Source organism: Leuciscus leuciscus (genome assembly GCF_965113295.1).
Source record: "Leuciscus leuciscus genome assembly, chromosome: 2".
NCBI lineage: Eukaryota > Metazoa > Chordata > Actinopteri > Cypriniformes > Leuciscidae > Leuciscus > Leuciscus leuciscus.
The window spans coordinates 4,876,070-4,896,950 of record NC_138726.1 but is presented as its reverse complement, the minus strand read 5'-3'; the positions used below and the strand labels follow the sequence as shown (position 1 = coordinate 4,896,950).

The 20,881-nt window shown below is 38.0% G+C and overlaps 1 protein-coding gene across 1 annotated transcript; it reads left to right on the top strand.

Annotated features, from left to right (window-relative positions):
• Window positions 1–615: 615 nt before the first annotated feature.
• On the top strand, window positions 616–20,350 carry scamp2l (secretory carrier membrane protein 2, like). Its single transcript, XM_082161028.1, has 9 exons — window positions 616–769; window positions 2,834–2,911; window positions 3,402–3,476; window positions 9,006–9,120; window positions 11,424–11,552; window positions 14,619–14,778; window positions 16,691–16,792; window positions 18,003–18,120; window positions 19,613–20,350. Exons 1-9 carry the CDS (start codon window positions 629–631, stop codon window positions 19,751–19,753), a joined length of 1,059 nt encoding a protein of 352 aa, XP_082017154.1. The 5' UTR covers window positions 616–628; the 3' UTR covers window positions 19,754–20,350.
• Window positions 20,351–20,881: the final 531 nt, after the last annotated feature.

The following is a 20,881-nucleotide window of genomic DNA, read 5'->3' as shown; positions in this document are numbered from 1 at the left end:
ACACACGCACTTTCACTTACCCTACATGATTCACAATCATCATTACTGTAATTAATTACATGTTAAATGCCTAAATAGTTCATTTAAAAAAATGTTTTACTGATGTTGAATAATTCACTTAATTGGATATTATTCATATTTATTAATTAACAGTTTATCAAGTGAAAGAAACGTTACATTTGTTTTATGATGCACTATAGTGACCTATACATATTTGAAATTAATATCGTTCGTATGTACTTAGTATAATCATTAACTGCAAGTTGTTAGAGACCCGGTTTGTCATGACACCGGCCTAAAGGAATTGTAATCGTGTGAGAGCTGTTAAACCTGTAATACCGCTGCCAAAGGTGCGGAGTTATTCTGATTTCACCAGAGACAGAGCGAGAGAGTTTCATGAATAGCTGTGAATTGCAGGTTAAAAAACAAAAAAAAACTTCCTGTTTTCTTCCCTTTTGCAAGTCTCCACATAACACCATGTTATTAAAATGTTATGTTAGTGCACGTTTATTAGTTTAACTCTACATCAGAACTCAAGAAGTATTCATTTCGAGTAGTGTGTGTAAGCAGAGCTGGTTCACAGTGAGATGAGATCCAAACTAGATCCCTGCAGTGACGTCACGACTGAATGCACCGCGCATGCGCAGCGGTCAGTGAGTTGCGCTGGCAGGTACACGGAGCACGAGAACACCTGTGCTTGCCGCAAGACAAGATGTCTGGATTCGATAACAACCCCTTTGCCGAACCAGTTGATGTCAATCCTTTCCAGGTAAATACATAATGATTTATTATGTCTTAGGTAATATGCAATATATTTATATTTTTCACTGTGAACCTGTTTGTTTGGTTCGGAGTCACCGGAGAAAGGTGAGCGTGAGAGGGCTCAGCCAATCAAATCTCACTGTTCGGGTTACAAGCCAATCACCTTCCGATGACGATCCAGGAAGTGATTTTTTTGTTTTTGTTTTAAGTTGTCTTTAAATATAACAACCGAGTTTTTTTCTGTCGTCGTGAGCATTTTAACACCGTTTATCATCATTATGTAGAGAACCAAGCATTTTGGCATACACTTTGATCCATCACTTCACGCGATAAGTGCACGAAGCCTATACAAATCCAACAGGTGCATCTTATTTACCGTGTCGGCTAAGCCAAGCCGTGTTGACTTTTATTCATTCACAAATATCAAACAATTCAGTTTTCACTAGTTCAAATGCTGATTCTTGATATCAGGTATTAGATTTCTACTAGTAAAAATGTAAATTATTGATACCAACAATGACGTAATCACTCACAGAAATACCCTGAATTACCTTGATATCAAGAATTAAATTTCAACTAGTAAAAACTATAATTCTTGATATCTGTGATTGTATTTTCACTGGTTAAATGTCACCATAGGCTGCCATTCAAATTAATTGTTGATATCGAGAATTGATTTCTTGCTTCCAATTTTTAATATCAGAAATTCAATGCTTACTAGAAAAAATATCATAATTTTTAATTTATCAATAATTAAATGGTTACTGGTGCAAATGTCTGTTCTTGATCAACAATTGAATTGCTACTAGAAACTTTTTCAGTTTTGATATCAATAATTTGATTCTTACAAGTGTCACATACTAGTCTCATGAAGGTGATTGTTATTAGTAAGAAAGGCATTTTAGATAACTGAAATTACTCTCCTAATTATTGATATCAGAAATAACAAACTTAACATGTTGAAATATGTTTCAACTAGTCAAAATTTTGTTTTTGAATTCAGGAATTTATATTTTTTTTACTAGTAACAGTTATTATTGATTTAAAATAACTGCTATATTTCTGCTAGTTAGACATGCATAGCTTTTATGCATCAAATTAATAACAATTAATTTGAATGGCAGCCTTTGGTGACATTTAATTAAAGAAAATATGGCAAGCCGTTTTAACTTTTATTAATTTCCAGGATATGAATTCTTGATATCAACAATTCAATTTTCACTAGTTCAAATAATAGTTATTGATATCAGGAATTAGATTTATACTAGTAACAATGCTAATTCTTGATATCAACAATTACATTTTTACTAATTAAAATGCTCATTCTAGATATCAAGAATTGAATTTCAACTAGTGAAAACTATAATTCTTGATATCTGTAATTGTTTTTTCACTAGTGAAATGTCACCATAGGCTGCCATTCAAATTCAGTTGTTGATATCAAGAATTTATTTCTTACTAGTTGAAATTCCGAATACACATACCAGCTTTGTATTTCTTACTAGTAGAAATATATTTTTTGATATCAATAATTACATTGTTACTAGTAAAAATGTGAATTCCTGATATCAAGAATTACATGGTTACTAGTAAAAATGTTCATTTTTGATATCTGAAAATGGCTTTCTTACTAGTAACAATCACATTCATGATATCAGAAATGAACATTGTTACTAGTAGCAATTGAATTCTTGATATCAAAAATAAAAGTTTTTACTAAATAATTGTATTTCTGATATGTGAAATTGGAATTTCAACTAGTAAGAAATCAATTCTTGATATCAACAACTGAATTTGAATGGCAGCCTATTGTGACATCTAACTAGTGAAAATACAATTACAGATATCAAGAATTATAAAGAATTGAAATTGACTTGTTGATATCAAGATTATCATATCCTGGGAATGAATAAAAGTCAAAACACGCTCTGCTAATATCAGATGGGAATGTTTTGAGCGATGTCATGGTACATGGCACTCCAAAGTACTTTAAAGAATGCTTTGGCACCCAAACACGTTCATAACACACAGTGTTTAATGATAGGCAAGTGATATTTGTTGTGCTTGGCAGGATCCATCAGTCACTCAGGTGACCAGCACTGCAGTCGATGGTGTAGGAGAGTTTAACCCGTTTACAGCCGCTGCTCTGGTAAGCCGGACCGTTTCCAGTCCTCATCCTACAAACCAACAATCACTTCTCAGATCCTCGTGTCACAGCACATGCATATCGACAGGATCATATTCCTCTGTCATAATGTGGATCCAGAACGATCCTGCTGCATAAATTGAAATCCTATTTGAAACGGGATTGACATTTATTCAGAATTTGATCTGATCTTCAAGACTGACTTAAAATTATAATAATTAAGTAAAAAATGGTAAAGGAATGCCAAATTATTGCTCAAACCTAAAATAATCAAATAGAAGTCCTATTAAAAACTACAGTAGATAAACTGGAATCCCCACACTTTAGTTTGTTATTTCTCTTTCCTTTTTTCAATATTTGATTCCTTCAGGAATTATTCCAATTTATGATAATATATTCCTTTAGGAAGTTGTGAGTTTTCCACTGGAACACTTGTGTTTTATACTCACAAGCTAAGAGTTTGAATTGAATATGTTCCCTCTCTCTTATTCAGGGTGGAAGCACCATCCCTGTTTCAGTGGCTTCTCAACCAGCGGTCCTCCAGACGACGGTGGAGCCCAGTCCACAAGTTAGTACAATATTCATGCAGAACCATAATATTTGTATGCCGATGCATATTTATCATAGTACAGCATGAAAGAAGAAAAGCTGCTAGGGGTGTAACGGCACACAGAAGTCCCGGTACGTATACCTCCGTTTTGGGGGTCACGGTTCAATAGGAGTTTGGTACATGTCCGCCATTGTAGCTTACGAGGTCGCTTTCTTTGCGTGTGAGAGTTCTTTAAAGGGCTCCTGAAATCAAAATGTAAGTTTTTTTTAGCTTTAAGTATGAATATGTTAGCCTTAAGGTTATCAATAAGCTGGTGTGTTACAAAACAATGACAAAATTCACATTTAGGAGATATAAGCATTCAAAACTCAGTCTCTCACTGCCGCTAAAATGGATCATGGATCATTCCGGACTTCAGCTTCATCACATCTTCTGTCCAATCAAATGCTCTCTAGAATCTAAAGCTCCGCCCCCTATGCTATAAATACCACCTGGAGGAAGCGACCATTGTCACGTTGGGGAGCAATATGGGTTTGAGTTTTATTCTGTTTTCCAACTGTACGTTTGTTAAGAATGAAATTAATGAATCCTCTACTATTGAATCCAACTTATCATCAGCACTCGGATTCGCTTCCATGATGCTGTCAGTCTGTGAGGTAAACTAAACGCTATTGGCTAATTGAAAAGGGGGAGGAGCCATTCAATATGTCCCGCCTTAGCTTCCTGTTTCAGTGAAAATTACGTCAATGCATCATCATACAAAGATGTGCAAAGTTTCCAGAATTTTTTGAATTTTTCTGAAACTTTTAGAAATGTTCAGGAAATTTACCAGAAATGTTCAGCCCCTTTGCAACCCTATTTAACATGCGGTGACAATGGCGGATGCACAACGTTTTTTCAAGAAATCACGTAAAGATGAGCAAGAAAGACAAAAAGAGTCTACTTCATCTTTCCACGAGGAGACTGAGAGTGACGCGACACCTGAGGATTCATATTTCCATATTTCTCACTGTAGTGAGATTTACACGACACAAATCATCACATTGGCAAATGATTTTGTCTCATTATAACAGCGAAAACCACTTAAAATACTCCATCATTTATGGTCACACAGATAAGAGTAAGATGTCATTCGAAAGGGTCTGTTTTTATTTCTGTACGCTCACAATAAAAACAAAACATTGTGCTTTTGTAAAATTAAGAAAACAAACAGCATCTCGCTTTCTGCCGTCCCGGTTTCCTTTCAGTGAAGTTTGTGGAGCTTCACTGAAAGGAGCTTCACTGCTTGCTTCACTTGTTTGTGGAGCTTCACTGCTTGCTTCACAGCAATGAGTCGCTAGTAGCCCATACGCTGAGCTGCTCGCTCTTATGTGCATCTGAACTCCTGTTTTGGGCTCTGCACATTTTCCTGTTGTGGTGGTTAGCAAATGGTGAGAGGTTTAGACTAATCCAAGTTTAATCTGATAAAAAAAATATGTATTACAATATATGTATTACAATGTGGATGTTATCCGTGTTATACTTCATCTGCAATAACAATGTGGACTTTTATAAAGATCTGTTTGGCCACTAACTTTTAAATGCATTAATATGAGGAGAGTCTCCGCATGAAAGACCCTCGACTGCAGATCAACGCTTCTGCATTTCTCTATGATACGGTGGGAAATGAAATTAATTGAAATGTGGAGGATTTCATGATTGACAGGCCAGTTTACGTGACAGGACTCGACAGAGCAACAGTATGAACAAGAGTGCAACCGTATACAAGTGCTGTAACGAGTCTCAGTTAGCCTAGCACAGTACACATAGCAAGTTTTTTTTTTTTTTCAGAAAAACAAAACAAATAGAATAGTATGCTTATATTAATTGGTCAGGTGCTGATGAAAAATATGTCTTTAGACATTTTTTGAAAATGTTTTCTGTTCAGAATTGAGATAGGCCATTCCTCCAGCAGGGAACAGTCCAGGTAATGGTCCGTGAGAGTGATTTCGTGCCTCTTTAGGATGATGGCACCACGAGGCGTCGTTCACTTGCAGAACACAAGCTTCTGGAGGACACAAGTCTGAACTAGCGAGTTTAGGTATAGGGGTGCAGAGCCAGTGGTTGTCTTATAGGCAAACATCAGTGCCTTGTATTTGATGCGAGCGGCGATTGGCAGCCAGTGCAAACTGATGAAACTGATGAAACTCGCTGCTGCTTTCTGGATCAGTTGTTAAGGCTTGATAGTACATGCCGGAAGGTCCGCTAAGAGAGCATTACAATAATCCAGTCTGGAGAGAACAAGAGCTTGGACAAGGAGTGGTGTGGCTTGCTCTGATCTGGAGAAGAATACATTACACCATCAGTACCGTTACACCCCTAAACACTACTGATTACACATCCTCCCAAAGGCACTCAAACACAGCTTCTCAGGTTGATGTCAGTGTGTGTGTGTGTGTGGTTCCTCCATCAGGCCGGTGTTGCAGCATGTTAGTGTGTAAGTGTGTGTGTGTGTGGTTCCTCCATCAGGCCGGTGCCGCAGCGTGTAAGTGTGTTAGTGTGTAAGTGTGTGTGGTTCCTCCATCAGGCCGGTGTCGCAGTGTGTTAGTGTGTAAGCGTGTGTGTGTGTGGTTCCTCCATCAGGCCAGTGTCGCAGTGTGTTAGTGTGTAAGCGTGTGTGTGTGTGGTTCCTCCATCAGGCCGGTGTCGCAGTGTGTTAGTGTGTAAGCGTGTGTGTGTGTGGTTCCTCCATCAGGCCAGTGTCGCAGTGTGTTAGTGTGTAAGCGTGTGTGTGTGTGGTTCCTCCATCAGGCCGGTGTCGCAGCGTGTTAGTGTGTAAGTGTGTGGTTCCTCCATCAGGCCAGTGTCGCAGCGTGTTAGTGTGTAAGTGTGTGTGTGGTTCCTCCATCAGGCCGGTGCCGCAGCGTGTAAGTGTGTTAGTGTGTAAGTGTGTGTGTGCTGTGTGGTTCCTCCATCAGGCCGGTGTCGCAGCGTGTAAGTGTGTGTGTGGTTCCTCCATCAGGCCGGTGTTGCAGCGTATTAGTGTGTAAGTGTGTGTGTGGTTCCGCCATCAGGCCGGTGTCGCAGCGTATTAGTGTGTAAGTGTGTGTGTGGTTCCTCCATCAGGCCGGTGTCGCAGTGTGTTAGTGTGTAAGCGTGTGTGTGTGTGGTTCCTCCATCAGGCCGGTGTCGCAGTGTGTTAGTGTGTAAGCGTGTGTGTGTGTGGTTCCTCCATCAGGCCGGTGTCGCAGCGTGTTAGTGTGTAAGTGTGTGGTTCCTCCATCAGGCCAGTGTCGCAGCGTGTTAGTGTGTAAGTGTGTGTGTGGTTCCTCCATCAGGCCGGTGCCGCAGCGTGTAAGTGTGTTAGTGTGTAAGTGTGTGTGTGCTGTGTGGTTCCTCCATCAGGCCGGTGTCGCAGCGTGTAAGTGTGTGTGTGGTTCCTCCATCAGGCCGGTGTTGCAGCGTATTAGTGTGTGTGTGGTTCCGCCATCAGGCCGGTGTCGCAGCGTGTTAGTGTGTAAGTGTGTGTGTGGTTCCTCCATCAGGCCGGTGTCGCAGCGTGTAAGTGTGTGTGTGGTTCCTCCATCAGGCCGGTGTCGCAGCGTATTAGTGTGTAAGTGTGTGTGTGGTTCCGCCATCAGGCCGGTGTCGTAGCGTATTAGTGTGTAAGTGTGTGTGTGGTTCCGCCATCAGGCCGGTGTCGCAGCGTGTTAGTTTGTAAGTGTGTTTGTGGTTCCTCCATCAGGCCGGTGTCGCAGCATGTTAGTGTGTAAGTGTGTGTGTGGTTCCGCCATCAGGCCGGTGTCGCAGCGTGTTAGTGTGTAAGTGTGTGTGTGGTTCCGCCATCAGGCCGGTGTCACAGCGTGTTAGTGTGTGTGTGTGGTTCCTCCATAACGCCGTGTGTCGCAGCATGTTAGTGTGTGTGTGTGTGTGGTTCCTCCATCAGGCCGTGTGTCGCAGCATGTTAGTGTGTAAGTGTGTGTGTGGTTCCTCCATCAGGCCGGTGTTGCAGCATGTTAGTGTGTAAGTGTGTGTGTGTGTGTGGTTCCTCCATCAGGCCGGTGTTGCAGCATGTTAGTGTGTAAGTGTGTGTGTGTGTGGTTCCTCCATCAGGCCGGTGTCGCAGCATGTTAGTGTGTAAGTGTGTGTGTGGTTCCTCCATCAGGCCGGTGTTGCAGCGTGTTAGTGTGTATGTGGTTCCTCCATCAGGCCGGTATTGCAGCGTGTAAGTGTGTGTGTGGTTCCTCCATCAGGCGGTGTCGCAGCGTGTTAGTGTATAAGTGTGTTTGTGTGGTCCCTCCATCAGGCCGGTGTTGCAGCGTGTCAGTGTGTTAGTGTGTGTGTGGTTCCTCCATCAGGCCGGTGTCGCAGAGTGTTAGTGTGTAAGTGTGTGTGGTTCCTCCATCAGGCCGGTGTCGCAGCGTGTTAGTGTGTAAGTGTGTGTGTGTGGTTCCTCCATCAGGCCGGTGGTGCAGTGTGTTAGTGTGTAAGTGTGTGTGTGGATCCTCCATCAGGCCGGTGTCGCAGCATGTTAGTGTGTAAGTGTGTGTGTGTGTGGTTCCTCAATCAGGCTGGTGTCACAGCATGTTAGTGGGTAAGTGTGTGTGTGTGGTTCCTCCATCAGGCCGGTGTCGCAGCATGTTAGTGTGTAAGTGTGTGTGTGTGGTTCCTCCATCAGGCCGGTGTCGCAGCATGTTAGTGTGTAAGTGTGTGTGTGGTTCCTCCATCAGGCCGGTGTCGCAGCGTGTTAGTGTGTAAGTGTGTGTGTGGATCCTCCATCAGGCCGGTGTCGCAGCGTGTTAGTGTGTAAGTGTGTGTGTATGTGGTTCCTCCATCAGGCCGGTGTCGCAGCATGTTAGTGTGTAAGTGTGTGTGTGGTTCCTCCATCAGGCCGATGTCGCAGCTTGTTAGTGTGTGTGTGGATCCTCCATCAGGCCGGTGTCGCAGCGTGTTAGTGTGTAAGTGTGTGTGTATGTGGTTCCTCCATCAGGCCGGTGTCGCAGCATGTTAGTGTGTAAGTGTGTGTGTGTGGTTCCTCGATCAGGCCGGTGTTGCAGTGTGTTTGTGTGTAAGTGTGTCTGTGTGTGGTTCCTCCATCCGGCCGGTGTCGCAGCGTGTTTGTGTGTAAGTGTGTGTGTGTGTGTGTGTGGTTCCTCCATCAGGCCGGTGTCGCAGCGTGTTAGTGTGTAAGTGTGTGTGTGTGTGGTTCCTCGATCAGGCCGGTGTCGCAGCGTGTTTGTGTGTAAGTGTGTGTGTGTGGTTCCTCCATCAGGCCGGTGTCGCAGCGTGTTAGTGTGTAAGTGTGTGTGTGTGTGGTTCCTCGATCAGGCCGGTGTCGCAGCGCGTTAGTGTGTAAGTGTGTGTGTATGTGGTTCCTCCATCAGGCCGGTGTCGCAGCGTGTTAGTGTGTAAGTGTGTGTGTATGTGGTTCCTCCATCAGGCCGGTGTCGCAGCATGTTAGCATGTTAGTGTGTTAGTGTGTAAGTGTGTGTGTGGTTCCTCCATCAGGCCGGTGTCACAGCATGTTAGTGTGTTAGTGTGTAAGTGTGTGTGTGGTTCCTCCATCAGGCCGGTGTCGCAGCGGGACAGGCGGAGCTCATCCGTCAGCAAGCGGAGCTGGAAAAGAAAGCAGCGGAGCTGGAGCGTAAAGAACAGGAGCTTCGGGATCGAGACACTGCACGAGGTGAGACACTACAATTCAATTCACTTCATGTTTATTTGTATATAGCGCTTTTCACAATACACATCGTTTCAAAAGCAGCTTCACAGAAAGTGTATGAGTCCACATTACAATTTAGAGTGATCTGTTATCAGAGGGAACGGTCTAAGTTATGTATTTCAGAATTGTATATATACAAAATCACAGTTCACTAAAAGTTTATTAATGTAAACAACGTAATAATTGAATGCAGAAACAATGAGCTCATTGCTAAGCTCACAGCTAAGACAAGCAAAAGCAATGTTTTTTCTGAATATAATTAAACAAGCAAAGGGCAATTCTAAACAACTTTGGCAAACTATAGACAAATTAACTGGAAAGATGAAAACTAAGAGTGGAATAATAGAGCTGAAAATAAATGACGAAAACCACAAGGATGGTCTAACAGTTTCAAACTATTTTAATAATTATTTTATTGATTCAGTTAATGAAATTATCCAACACGCCTCTGGATTGCCTCATCCTTGTTTATCACCTCAGCCCTCCATTTATGATCATGAGGTTCTGTTTTTTAAACACATTGATTATTCTAAAACAGATAAAATAATACAATCCTTATCTAACTCAAAAGCTAAAGATTTCTGGGGACTTGATAGCTCTCTCATTAAAAAACATAGGGAGATTTTAATACCAGCTATTACATATATTGTGAATAAATCTATTGATGAGAGTATCTTCCCCAGTGTCTTTAAAACAGCGGTTATAACCCCAATTTATAAATCTGGAAGCAAAAATGAAATAAGCAACTACAGGCCTATTAGTATATTGCCTGTAGCATCTAAAATTCTTGAGAAAGCTATTGTAGAGCAGTTAACTGATCACTTAGATTATAATAATTTGTTGCACTCCATCCAGTTCGGTTTTAGACGTAACCATTCCACCGACGCACCCTGCTGCTATCTGATAGAGAATATAAAGGCCAACTTGGACAGAGGGGGCACGGTGGGTGCCGTGTTTTTGGACTTGCGAAAAGCCTTCGACACGGTAAACCACCGTGTCCTCCTGTCTAAGCTCTCTAAGTATAATCTGTCCATGGAGACACTGCATTGGATACAATCATATCTCTCAAATCGGATGCAATGTGTGAGGGTAAAAAATGAATTGTCCTCTCTGAAGCCTGGCACAACTGGGGTCCCGCAAGGATCAATTCTGGGACCCTTGTTGTTCAGTATTTACATCAATGATCTCCCGGCTGTGTGCAAGGGCGTAGACATCATAATGTACGCAGATGATGCCGTCATCTACGTACATGGGAGGGATATTGAGCAAGTAGCCACTAAATTGTCCTCAGCCATGGACAAAATAAGTAATTGGCTTAAATCTTCTTGCTTAACACTAAATATTGAAAAAACTGTTGGAATGTATTTTGCTAAGTCCAATAAAGTTAAAGATATGCCTAACATCTATGTTAATGGACAAAAAATTAACATCGTGACAGAGATAAAATATCTAGGTGTTCAACTCTTAAGTTGAATATAATAAATATTAAATATAATATCTCCATCTTTAGACACATTAGGAATAGTTTGACAACAGAAGCATCTTTCATGTATTTTAATGCCATGATCTCTCCACACATCACCTACTGTTTGTCCTGTTGGTCTCAGGCCAACGAGACCACACTCAAACCGCTCAGATCGGTCTATAATCAGGCCTTAAAGGTGCTTGACAGAAAAGCCCCTCGCTATCATCACTGTAATATTCTCAGTAAATATAAAATATTAAGTTTTGATTCTCTAATTCGATATACAAATTTAAGAACTGTTTTCAAAATTGTTCATAATATTGCTCCACCCTCAATGAAAAAAGTCATAACTTTACTCTGAACAAACAAACCGAACATCCCGCTCCACTGCTCACAGAAATTGTGCTATCCCGAAAAGATCCTCCGCCTTTGCACAGACAGCCTTTTCATATAAAACTATTAAACAATGGAATCAACTCCCAGATAGTCTGAAATTATCTGTAGATCTGAAAAATTTCTCTCGAAACTTAAAGAATTACATCCTTGATAACCAGCTGTGTCAGCATCAGCACATTTAAAGTCTACAAATGTAATATTGAAGTAAATGTTTTTGACTATGTTGTATATATTTTAGGCTGTTATGGTTTTTTTGATTAGTTTTTTATTTAATGTTTTAATATTGTTCACCTGCCCGGGGACTAATAAAAAATAAAAATAAATTGAGGTAATGAACACTACAGCTCTGATCTCACTCTATAGATGTTCTTCTGCACTCTTGACATGAAGGAATGTTTTCTTGCAGGTAAAGAAAACAACTGGCCACCTTTGCCCAGGTTTCTCCCCATAAAACCTTGCTTTTATCAGGATTTTAATGAAGAAATTCCTGTGGAATATCAACGGGTTTGCAAGATGATGTACTACCTCTGGATGTGTAAGTGAACACAGACTTAATGGAATAACATGGAATACAGTTGCAATCAAAATTATTCAACCCCCATTTAGGTTGATTCGCAAAATGTACAGACTTTCAGCTGTTTGCAATGAACAAATCAAACAAAAGTAATTGAAATAGCTCAACACAACAAATGTTTCAAGTGGTTTCCCCAAATTCAACTTAAAATGCAACTTTTAATGACTTCTGCTGTCTCAAAATTATTCAACCCCTTCATGGCAAGCATCTTTAGCACTTAGTAAAACACCCTTTAGCTGTTATGAGCTGCTGCAAACGAGCTGTATAACCAGACACCAGCTTCTGGCAGCGTTTCTGAGGAATCTGAGCCCGTTCCTCATGAGCAATGGCCTCCAGTTCAGTAATATTCTTGAGTTTGTGTGATGCAACGTCCTCCTTCAAATCCCACCAGAGATTTTCTATGGGGTTCAAGTCAGGTGACTGTGATGCCACTGTATCTTCCAGGACTTCTTCTGCAACTAAAGCCCTATTCGCACTGGATTAGTATTAGTAAAAATAAAAATTAGTAAAAAGTAAAAATTCCCCCGCAAATGACCTACCATATTTCGCCGAACACCGAGGTCCTGTGATAATATTAGTCCCGTGCGAATCGGCATCTCTGTGATTTGGCGGGGTCGTTTATAATTTTTCCGAGGTTTTTGTTTCCTGTGCGCTTTATCCATCTTTCTTGTAGAATGGAGGCTGGAGTGTTTTAATAGTATTTTGGGTGCTGGGTCATATCGCTATACACCATACAACTATACAATTTGCAGAAAGAGAAAGCTGAAAACCATCAGAAGAGCAAAAACATAAAGAATGATTAGATGGAGGTGAATGACATGTATATTAGCATGCAGTAAGGAACATTGTTCTGTTTATGTTATATCATACAGCTAGACCTATAACGACAAGACATTTCCAAGCAATTGCCTATTGACATCACATCCAGGAGATAAGTCAGTAAATTTGAGTAAAATCACAGGCTTAGCTTATCCCGTGCGAATGCGCCACACGAAATTCAGATGTGGGGGGGTAAATTCTAAATCACACGAGGTCCCCAGATAACACTAATCCAGTGCGAATAGGGCTTAAAGGATTAGTTCACCTCAAAATGAAAATTTCCTGATAATTTACTCACCCCAATGCCATCAAAGATGTTCATGTCTTTCTTTCTTCAGTGGAAAATAAAGTATTTGGAGGAAAACATTTCAGGATTTTTCTCTACACAATGGACTTCAATGGCAACCAGAATGTTGAAGTATAAATTATTGCAGGTTCAAAGGGTCGCACGATCCCAGTCGAGAAATAAGGGTATTATCTAGTGAAACGATCGGTCATTTGCATTGATTTGAACTTTAACATTCTGGTTGCCATTGAAGTCCATTGTGTGGAGAAAAATCCTGAAATGTGTTCCTCAAAATACTTAATTTCTTTTCCACTAAAGAAAGAAAGACATGGACATCTTGGATGGCATTGGGGTGAGTAAATTATCAGGAAATCTTAATTTTGAGGTGAACTAATCCTTTAAGACTTGGTGGAATGTTGGAAGGTCCAATAACGCCCAAGCTTCAGCTTGCTCACTGATTGCATGACGTTTTCTCCTAAGATTTCCTGATACTTCAGTGAATCCATCTTGCCTTCCATGCACTGCAGGTTTCTAGTGCCAGAGGATATAAAGCAGCCGCAGAGCATCACAGAGCCATCAGCATCTTTTCAACATATGATTCATTCTTCTTTCTCCAGATATACCGCTGATCCATAGGGCCAAAAAGTTCCAGTTTTGTTTCATCGCTCCACAGATCAGAATCCCTAAACTTATGTGGCTTATTTATATGATTTTGAGCAAATCAGAGCCGACTTTTCTTGTGCTTTTGGATCAGTAGTCGTGTACGTCTTGGAGTTCTGGCATGCGTTTAGTATGTGCCTTACTGTGCAAGCTGAAACCTCAGTGCCTGTTGCCACCAAGTCTTGCTGCAGGTCTTTTGCAGTCACTTGAGGGTTTTTCTGAACCTGCGTTCTGGTTGCAGCCGTTGATAGCTTCCTTTTTCTGCCCTGTCCAGGTAGTGTAACCACTGTTCCTTTAACTATGAACTTGCGAACTATGCTTCCAACTGTGGGTGCTTCTCAATATCCCTCCTTGTTTCCTCGCTCCTCCGTCCTCCATCCTACAACCCGGAAACCGATCGAGTTCAGCCATCTTGAATGACATCTCAGTTCTCTAATCGCACCGCGAGGAGTCGAGGCGTGAGGAGGCTTCCTGAGGAGTCATGAGCAAGGATACACGGGCGTATCCTTTGCGGAAGTGGTTTATCGACTAAACGTGACGCACGTATAAATTCTCCTCCCCCTTCAAATCGGTCACAGTCATTTTAATTTATACTTTACCTTTGCAGTTTAAAGCTCCAGTCCGTAACTTTTGGATTATTTATAACCGTTGAATAATTTAGGTTACAATTACAAATTTACAGACTTTCTTGCTATAATCATATTTGTGTAAAAAAATAAAATGTTTTAACATTTGCATTCTGAATATTTCATGCATTTCATGAAGTTTTATACTGCTAATTGTATCCAGTGTAGTATGTCACCCGAGTATTCCATGCATGCAAAAGCTCTGTTGGCTTTTATGATTTGAGAAATAAAAACTTGTGCTTAAGTTATACAAATGGTTAATTATTTGTATGACTACATCACAAAGAGTCAAGTCTTGTAAAAGTATTAGATTGAAAACAGAGAAATTTCATAAAGTGTGTAAATAATAGAAACGCAGTTCAAAATGGCCTTTCTTTAAATGCAAATTTTCTTTGAGTATTTAATTTGTGAAGGTTAAGCATGTATTCACTATATTCTTAAACTGGGTGTGTGACAGGCTGTGGAATGGGGTTTGGCCCAAAATATTTTTTTATTTTGCTTTAATGTTTTACATGCTGCAAAATAGTTTGAGAAGTACGGTTGTCTGCTAGTAGCAATGCTTGTTATCAAACATTTGAGGAAATGTTCATGCTCTGTGTAAGCCTGGATAATAATGCACATGTTGTTGTTCCACAGACCACAGTGTGACGCTGTTCCTGAACCTGCTGGCCTGTCTGGTGTATTTCTCTGTCGACACAACACGAGGAGTTGACTTCGGACTCGCAATCCTCTGGTTTCTTTTGTTCACTCCCGTCGCGTTCCTCTGCTGGTACCGACCCGTTTACAAGGCCTTTAAGTGAGTTCAATGTTGAGATGTTGCATTGTGACATTATTATTTTGGTAATACTTTACGGTAACACTATTTAACAGTTTCCTTGTTACATATGTTACATGTACTAACCATAGTAATAACAGTAAATTATGCATAATTACATGCAACTAACCCTCAACCAAATCCTAATCCTACCCTAACCCTATAGTAAGTACATGTAGTTGCTTAATATTACTCAGTACTTGAATATATAATTACACTGTAACAATGACACCTTAAAATAAAGTGTAACCCACTTTACAATAAGGTTCATTAGTTAACATGAACTAAGAATGAATAATACTTATACAGCATTTATTAATCTTAGTTAATATTAATTACAACATTTACTAATACGTTATTAAAATCAAATGTTGTGTTTGTTAACATGTTAACTGTGAACTAACATGAACAGCTGTATTTTTAACTAACATTAACAAAGATTAATCATTGTTAGTTCATGTTAGTTAATGTTAACTAATGAACCTTATTGTAAAGTATTACCAATATTTTTTTAGCCTCACCCTCCCTTAAAATTTAAATATAAAGTGGTACAACAAATACTACCATGAAATATCATTATCTTTTTTACATTCAGAATATAGATAGTAATAAAGCTGTAAAGTTTGGTGTATGTAAAGCTGCTAAAGTGCAGATTTAAAAAAAAAAAAAAAAAAATCATTTTGAGAAAACAGCTTTTAAAGACGCACACAGTGAAATTAAACACTTAAATGTGTTGGGTGTTTTCTTTCCACTACTTTGAAAGATGACAAGTTATGGAAGCAAAATAACCCAAAATATCAGTGCAAAAACAATAATATATATATATATATATATATATATATATATACACACAGTACAGGTCAAAAGTTTGGAAACATTACGTTTTTATATAGTTTTGAAAGAAGTCTCTAATGCTTATCAAGGCTGCGTCTATTTGATCAAAAATACAGAAAAACAACAGTAATATTGTGAAATATTATTACAACTTAAAATAATAGTTTTCTATTTTAATATACTTAAAAAAATAATTTATTTCTGTGATGCAAAGCTGAATTTTCAGCATCATTACTCCAGTCTTCAGTGTCACATGTGACATCCAGTCTATCACATGATCCTTTAGAAATCATTCTAATATTCTGATTTATTATGAGTGTTGGACACAGTTCTGCTGCCTAATATATTTGATGAATAAAAGGTTAAAAAGAACTGCATTTATTCAAAATAAAAAAATATTTTCTAATAATATAAATCTTCTTTATCACTTTTTATCAATTTAACACATCCTTGCTGAATAAAAGTATTGATTTATTTCAAAAAAAAGAAAAAAATGACTGACCCCAAATGACTGACCAGTAGTGTATATTGCTGTTACAAAAGATTTCTATTTTTAAAACATTTGCTTCTTTTTTTTTTTATTCATCAAAGTATCCTAAAAAAAGTATCACAGGTTATGAAAAAAATATTAAGCAGCAGAACTGTTTCCAACTTTGATAATGAATCATCATATTAGAATGATTTCTAAAGGATCATGTGATAGACTGGAGTAATGATCCTGAAAATTCAGCTTTGCATCACAGAAATAAATGATAATTTAAAGTATAATAAATTGAAAACCAATTATTTTAAATAGTAATAATATATCACAATATTACATATTTTTTCTGTATTTTTGATCAAATAAATGCAGGCTTGATGAGCAGAAGAAACTTCTTTAAAAAACATTAAAAATAGTAATGTTTCCAAACTTTTGACCTGTACTGTATATATATATATATACCCACACTGAATGTATAATATTAGTCATTAAAGGGTGATTATTGACAGGTTACACTTTAAAAAACATTTTTAAAGAAAGTATCATCATCTCAACTATAACTTTTCTTTTGTTTTGCAGATCTGACAGCTCCTTCAGTTTCTTCTTTTTCTTCTTCATTTTCTCCTTCCAAGTAATCACGTACATCATTCAGAGCGTGGGGATCCCTGGCTGGGGGAACAGGTGAGTCTCTCCATCTGTGGATCGCTCTGCTTCACGTGTGTGATCTGAATCTTTACGTGTTCTTCCTCTCGGCATGTTTCTTAGACTGATCGCCTCCTCATAATCTGTCGGTGTGTTGGGTTTCCGGGTCTCTCTCTGTGAGTGCTGAATCATCCTGTACTCCTCTCAGCAATGTGCAGTCTTCATTTACACTTTCATACTGTTTACTAGGGGTGCATCAATATGTACTGTAGATAGTGACAATATGTATTGTGTATAGTTCACCCGAAATGGAAATTTCGGTTTTAGTTGAGTTTTAGTGTCAGAACTACACTATATATAATGTTGAATATAATATATAATAATGCAGTGGGGGGATATTTGTGGGTCCTGATAATGTTAAATGTCTTGTTACCAGTAAAAAGTGGCCGACATTATTTTAAATATATCTAGTCAGTGAAAGAGTGCAAACATATTCGTCTACAATAATCCTGTATTTTTATCTTCAGAATCATGAATATTGTTATTCTGGTGTCTCTATTGTCCTGTGCTTTGGGTTTCAGCACCAAGTCCAAGAATATTCATTTACACACACAATGTAATACCAAATTTAGCATTTTATTCAACAGTACATTTTTTATCTTTTATCATATCTCTTGAGTATCGCAATAATATCGAATCGTGAGTTTAATATCGTGATATGTATCGGATCGTGACATGAGGGCATCGATACACCCCTAATATTCACACTTTCTTCTTAGGCTCTTGCTGAGGCAAACATTGCTATTAATATCCTACAAATCTCTTAACCATCATTTCAAATGAATGATAGCTGAAATCATGTGCTTGCTGAGGAGAGGTGTGGGGTTACTTCCTAAACCTAGATGATTATATTGTGTGTTTGGTGGATTAAGTCGAGTCACCTTTATTTATATCGCGCTTTTTACAATAGAGATCGTTTCAAAGCAGCTTTACAGTGATAACAGGAAAATAATGCGACAAAGTTTGTTTCTAGAAGAAAATAATGTCATAGTTCAGCGAGTGATGGTTCATGTTTGGTGTAAAAAAGTTATTAATTTAGTTAATTTATATATCTAGCCGCTCTGGAGAAAACAGTGATGTCATGGTCCAGCTCAGTTCAGTTGGTGTCAGATCAGTAATATTGTGTAATATTAAATGACGCGTGTGGATGTTGAATGATCAGTAATGTGCTGATATGATTGTGTGTCAGTGGCTGGATCACGGCGATCACTGTGATCGGGATTAATAAAGCCGCGTCAGTCTTCATGATGCTGGTCGCTGCTTTCTTCTCGGTCAACGCCATGCTGGCCGTCGTCTTACTCAAGATGGTAAGTTGGACACAGTGGTATTGCAGTTTTTATTATGGTTTTATTCATATTTTGAATCAGCTTTTATTTTTATGTTTAGTTTGTTTTCGTTATGTGCTTTTGTAATTTTATTAGTACTTTTTTAATTTTTTTGGTTACACTTTATTTGTCATTGTTACAGTGTAATTATATATTTAAGTACTGAGTAATATTAATTAACTGCATGTACTTACTATAGGGTTAGGGTAGGATTAGGATTTGGTTGAGGGTTAGTTGCATGTAATTATGCATAATTTACTGTTATTACTATGGTAAGTACATGTAACATATGTAACAAAGACACTGTATAATAAAGTGTAACCTTTATATATTTATATATGTGTGTGTATGTGTATATATGTATGTGTATATAGTATAATCGAGTATAATAACACGATCATTATTAGTTCATTATTAGTATATATATTATATTAAATTATATTATATTTTATATATTTATATATATATATATATATATATATATATATATATATATATATATATATATATATTACTATTTAGGTCTCATTTTTTTTAAGCTTTAGTCAGGGTTTTTATTTATTTCCAGTTAATAATTTTAGTGCTTCAACTTATTTCAGTTTATTGCCAAGACAACTTTTCAAGTTTTTCAGCAGTAACAAGCGATAGAAGCATTGCTTACGCTCGAGTATAACGATCATCAAACATTAAACTGCATATAAATCAAAACTGCCAAACATTACTGAATGAAATGTGGAACAGACGAAGAGGAAACGACTGAAGCCGATGGACTTGATTCCACTCGTTCTTTGCTTTGATTATCGTTCTACATCCGATAGTCTTGTTCACTCTCTTGGTTTTATTAATATTTTGAATTATCTTTTATTTTTATGTTTAGTTTGTCAAAGTTTATTTTATTTTTATTTTTATGAGTTTCGTTATGTGCTTTTATAATTTTATTAGTTCATATATATGTATGCGTGTGTATATATATAAAATTTTTTTTTAAATAAATATTTAATTAATTAATTAGTTAATTATTAGTATAATTAACATTTAGGTCAATTTTTTTTTAAGCTTTAGTTAGGGTTATTTCCAGTTAATAACTTAAGTGCTTCAGCTTAAATTTATTTCAGGTTATTGCCCAGACAACTTTTCAAGTTTTTCAGCTATGTATATTTTATTTGAGCTTTTTTTTCCCCTTATGTTGTGTTCGGGTCATTTTGACCCGGAGAGGGTTTTTTTTTTTCATCAAAATGTTGCTGTTCAGCATCTTCTGAAAGAGTACAGACTCTTCGGATTAAAAGACAAGTGAAGAAGAAGCAGAAACAAACGATGGAAGCATTGCTTATGTGTAAAATAACGCGATCATCAAACTGCATATAAATCAAAACTGGCGAATGAAATGTGGAACGACTGAAGCTGATGGACTTGATTCTGCTTTATCGTTCTGCATCCGATACTCTTGTTCACTGACTCTGCTGTGTGTTCTCAGGTTCACTCCATGTACAGGCACACGGGCGCGAGCTTCCAGAAGGCCCAGGACGAGTTTTCTCAAGGTGTCATCACTAACCGAAGCTTCCAGTCCGCCGCCGCTACAGCCGCCACTACAGCCGCCACTTCAGCCTTTCAGTAACATCCAGCGATAACACCAAGCCTCCAGCGCAAGGACAAGCTGTGTTCAGGGCTTCTCAACGCTGCAATACTGAAAACATGTTTAGGTGAAAGTTACCTGGCTCTCGATCGGTGAGACTTGTGCTCCTCGTGGAATGAAGGCAATATATACAGGTGGTTTTATGCAAAAGTTACATTAAGTTAAAGTGTTTCAAACGGCACTATTTAATTGAATTTGATGTGATGTTACGACATCGTTACAATAGTCAATCCACTTTCCAGTTATTGTCCCTGCTATGTGTATTTAGAAATCTTTCATATCGTTGTATGTTGAATTATTCTACTCTTTGATTTAGTCCAGCTGAATGTATTGAATGTCATCTGATAATCTCAGTTATGGTTTTACAATATCTGAACAAACAAGAAACATATTTATCTATACGCTGAAGTTCTGCTTATCTGTTTGTTACATCCTCAAACTGACGTGATGATTTTGCAGTGTTCTTAATTACGAACAAAATATGTATATATTTATAAATGAATCGATTTTATTTTACTGTGGTTCAATTGGGTGGACATCTGTTTTATGAGTTATTGTTGAATAAACGTATTCAGATTATGTTGTTCATTGCTGTTTCTATACATACAGTATATAATGTATTAAATTATAGGATATATTATAAAGTGGGGTCTAAACTTATTTTGATAAACATGATACAATCTAACTTTAATATTATGTAAAAAGTTTTTTTACATTCTGAGTACTTTTTGAATTCTGTTTAATGTTTGAATTTAGGTCGAAACAATGTATCCAACATTAATGATGTCAGCGATATTATAACCAAAACATTTTAAAGTCAGTAGAAGTGAACTGTCTGAAGAAGAAAATAAAGCATAACTGACTCAGAAAGAGCTGAAATATCAAGATTATGTCATGCAAGTACATTTTGTTTTATTCTTGAAGGATTCTTTTATTATTACCAAGTCATGCATGAATTCCTTAAGGAGAATACATAGTGTAAGACATAAGTGTCTTATGTCAAGAAACATTTAGTTCATTTACCTATTTAGATGCAGGTGAATTACTACTAGATAAAGTTTGTCAAGAAAAACTTTGATGTTGTTGAGAAAGCCTGGTAAAAAACAATAT

What these genes read in the sequence shown, in the direction of transcription:
- scamp2l (XM_082161028.1), top strand. Translation starts at nt 629, where the DNA reads ATGCACCGCGCATGCGCAGCGGTCAGTGAGTTGCGCTGGCAGGTACAC. An exon ending in CGGTGGAGCCCAGTCCACAA is followed by an intron (nt 3,477 to 9,005) that starts GTTAGTACAATA and finishes TTCCTCCATCAG; the next exon opens with GCCGGTGTCGCAGCGGGACA. An exon ending in ATCCCTGGCTGGGGGAACAG is followed by an intron (nt 16,793 to 18,002) that starts GTGAGTCTCTCC and finishes ATTGTGTGTCAG; the next exon opens with TGGCTGGATCACGGCGATCA.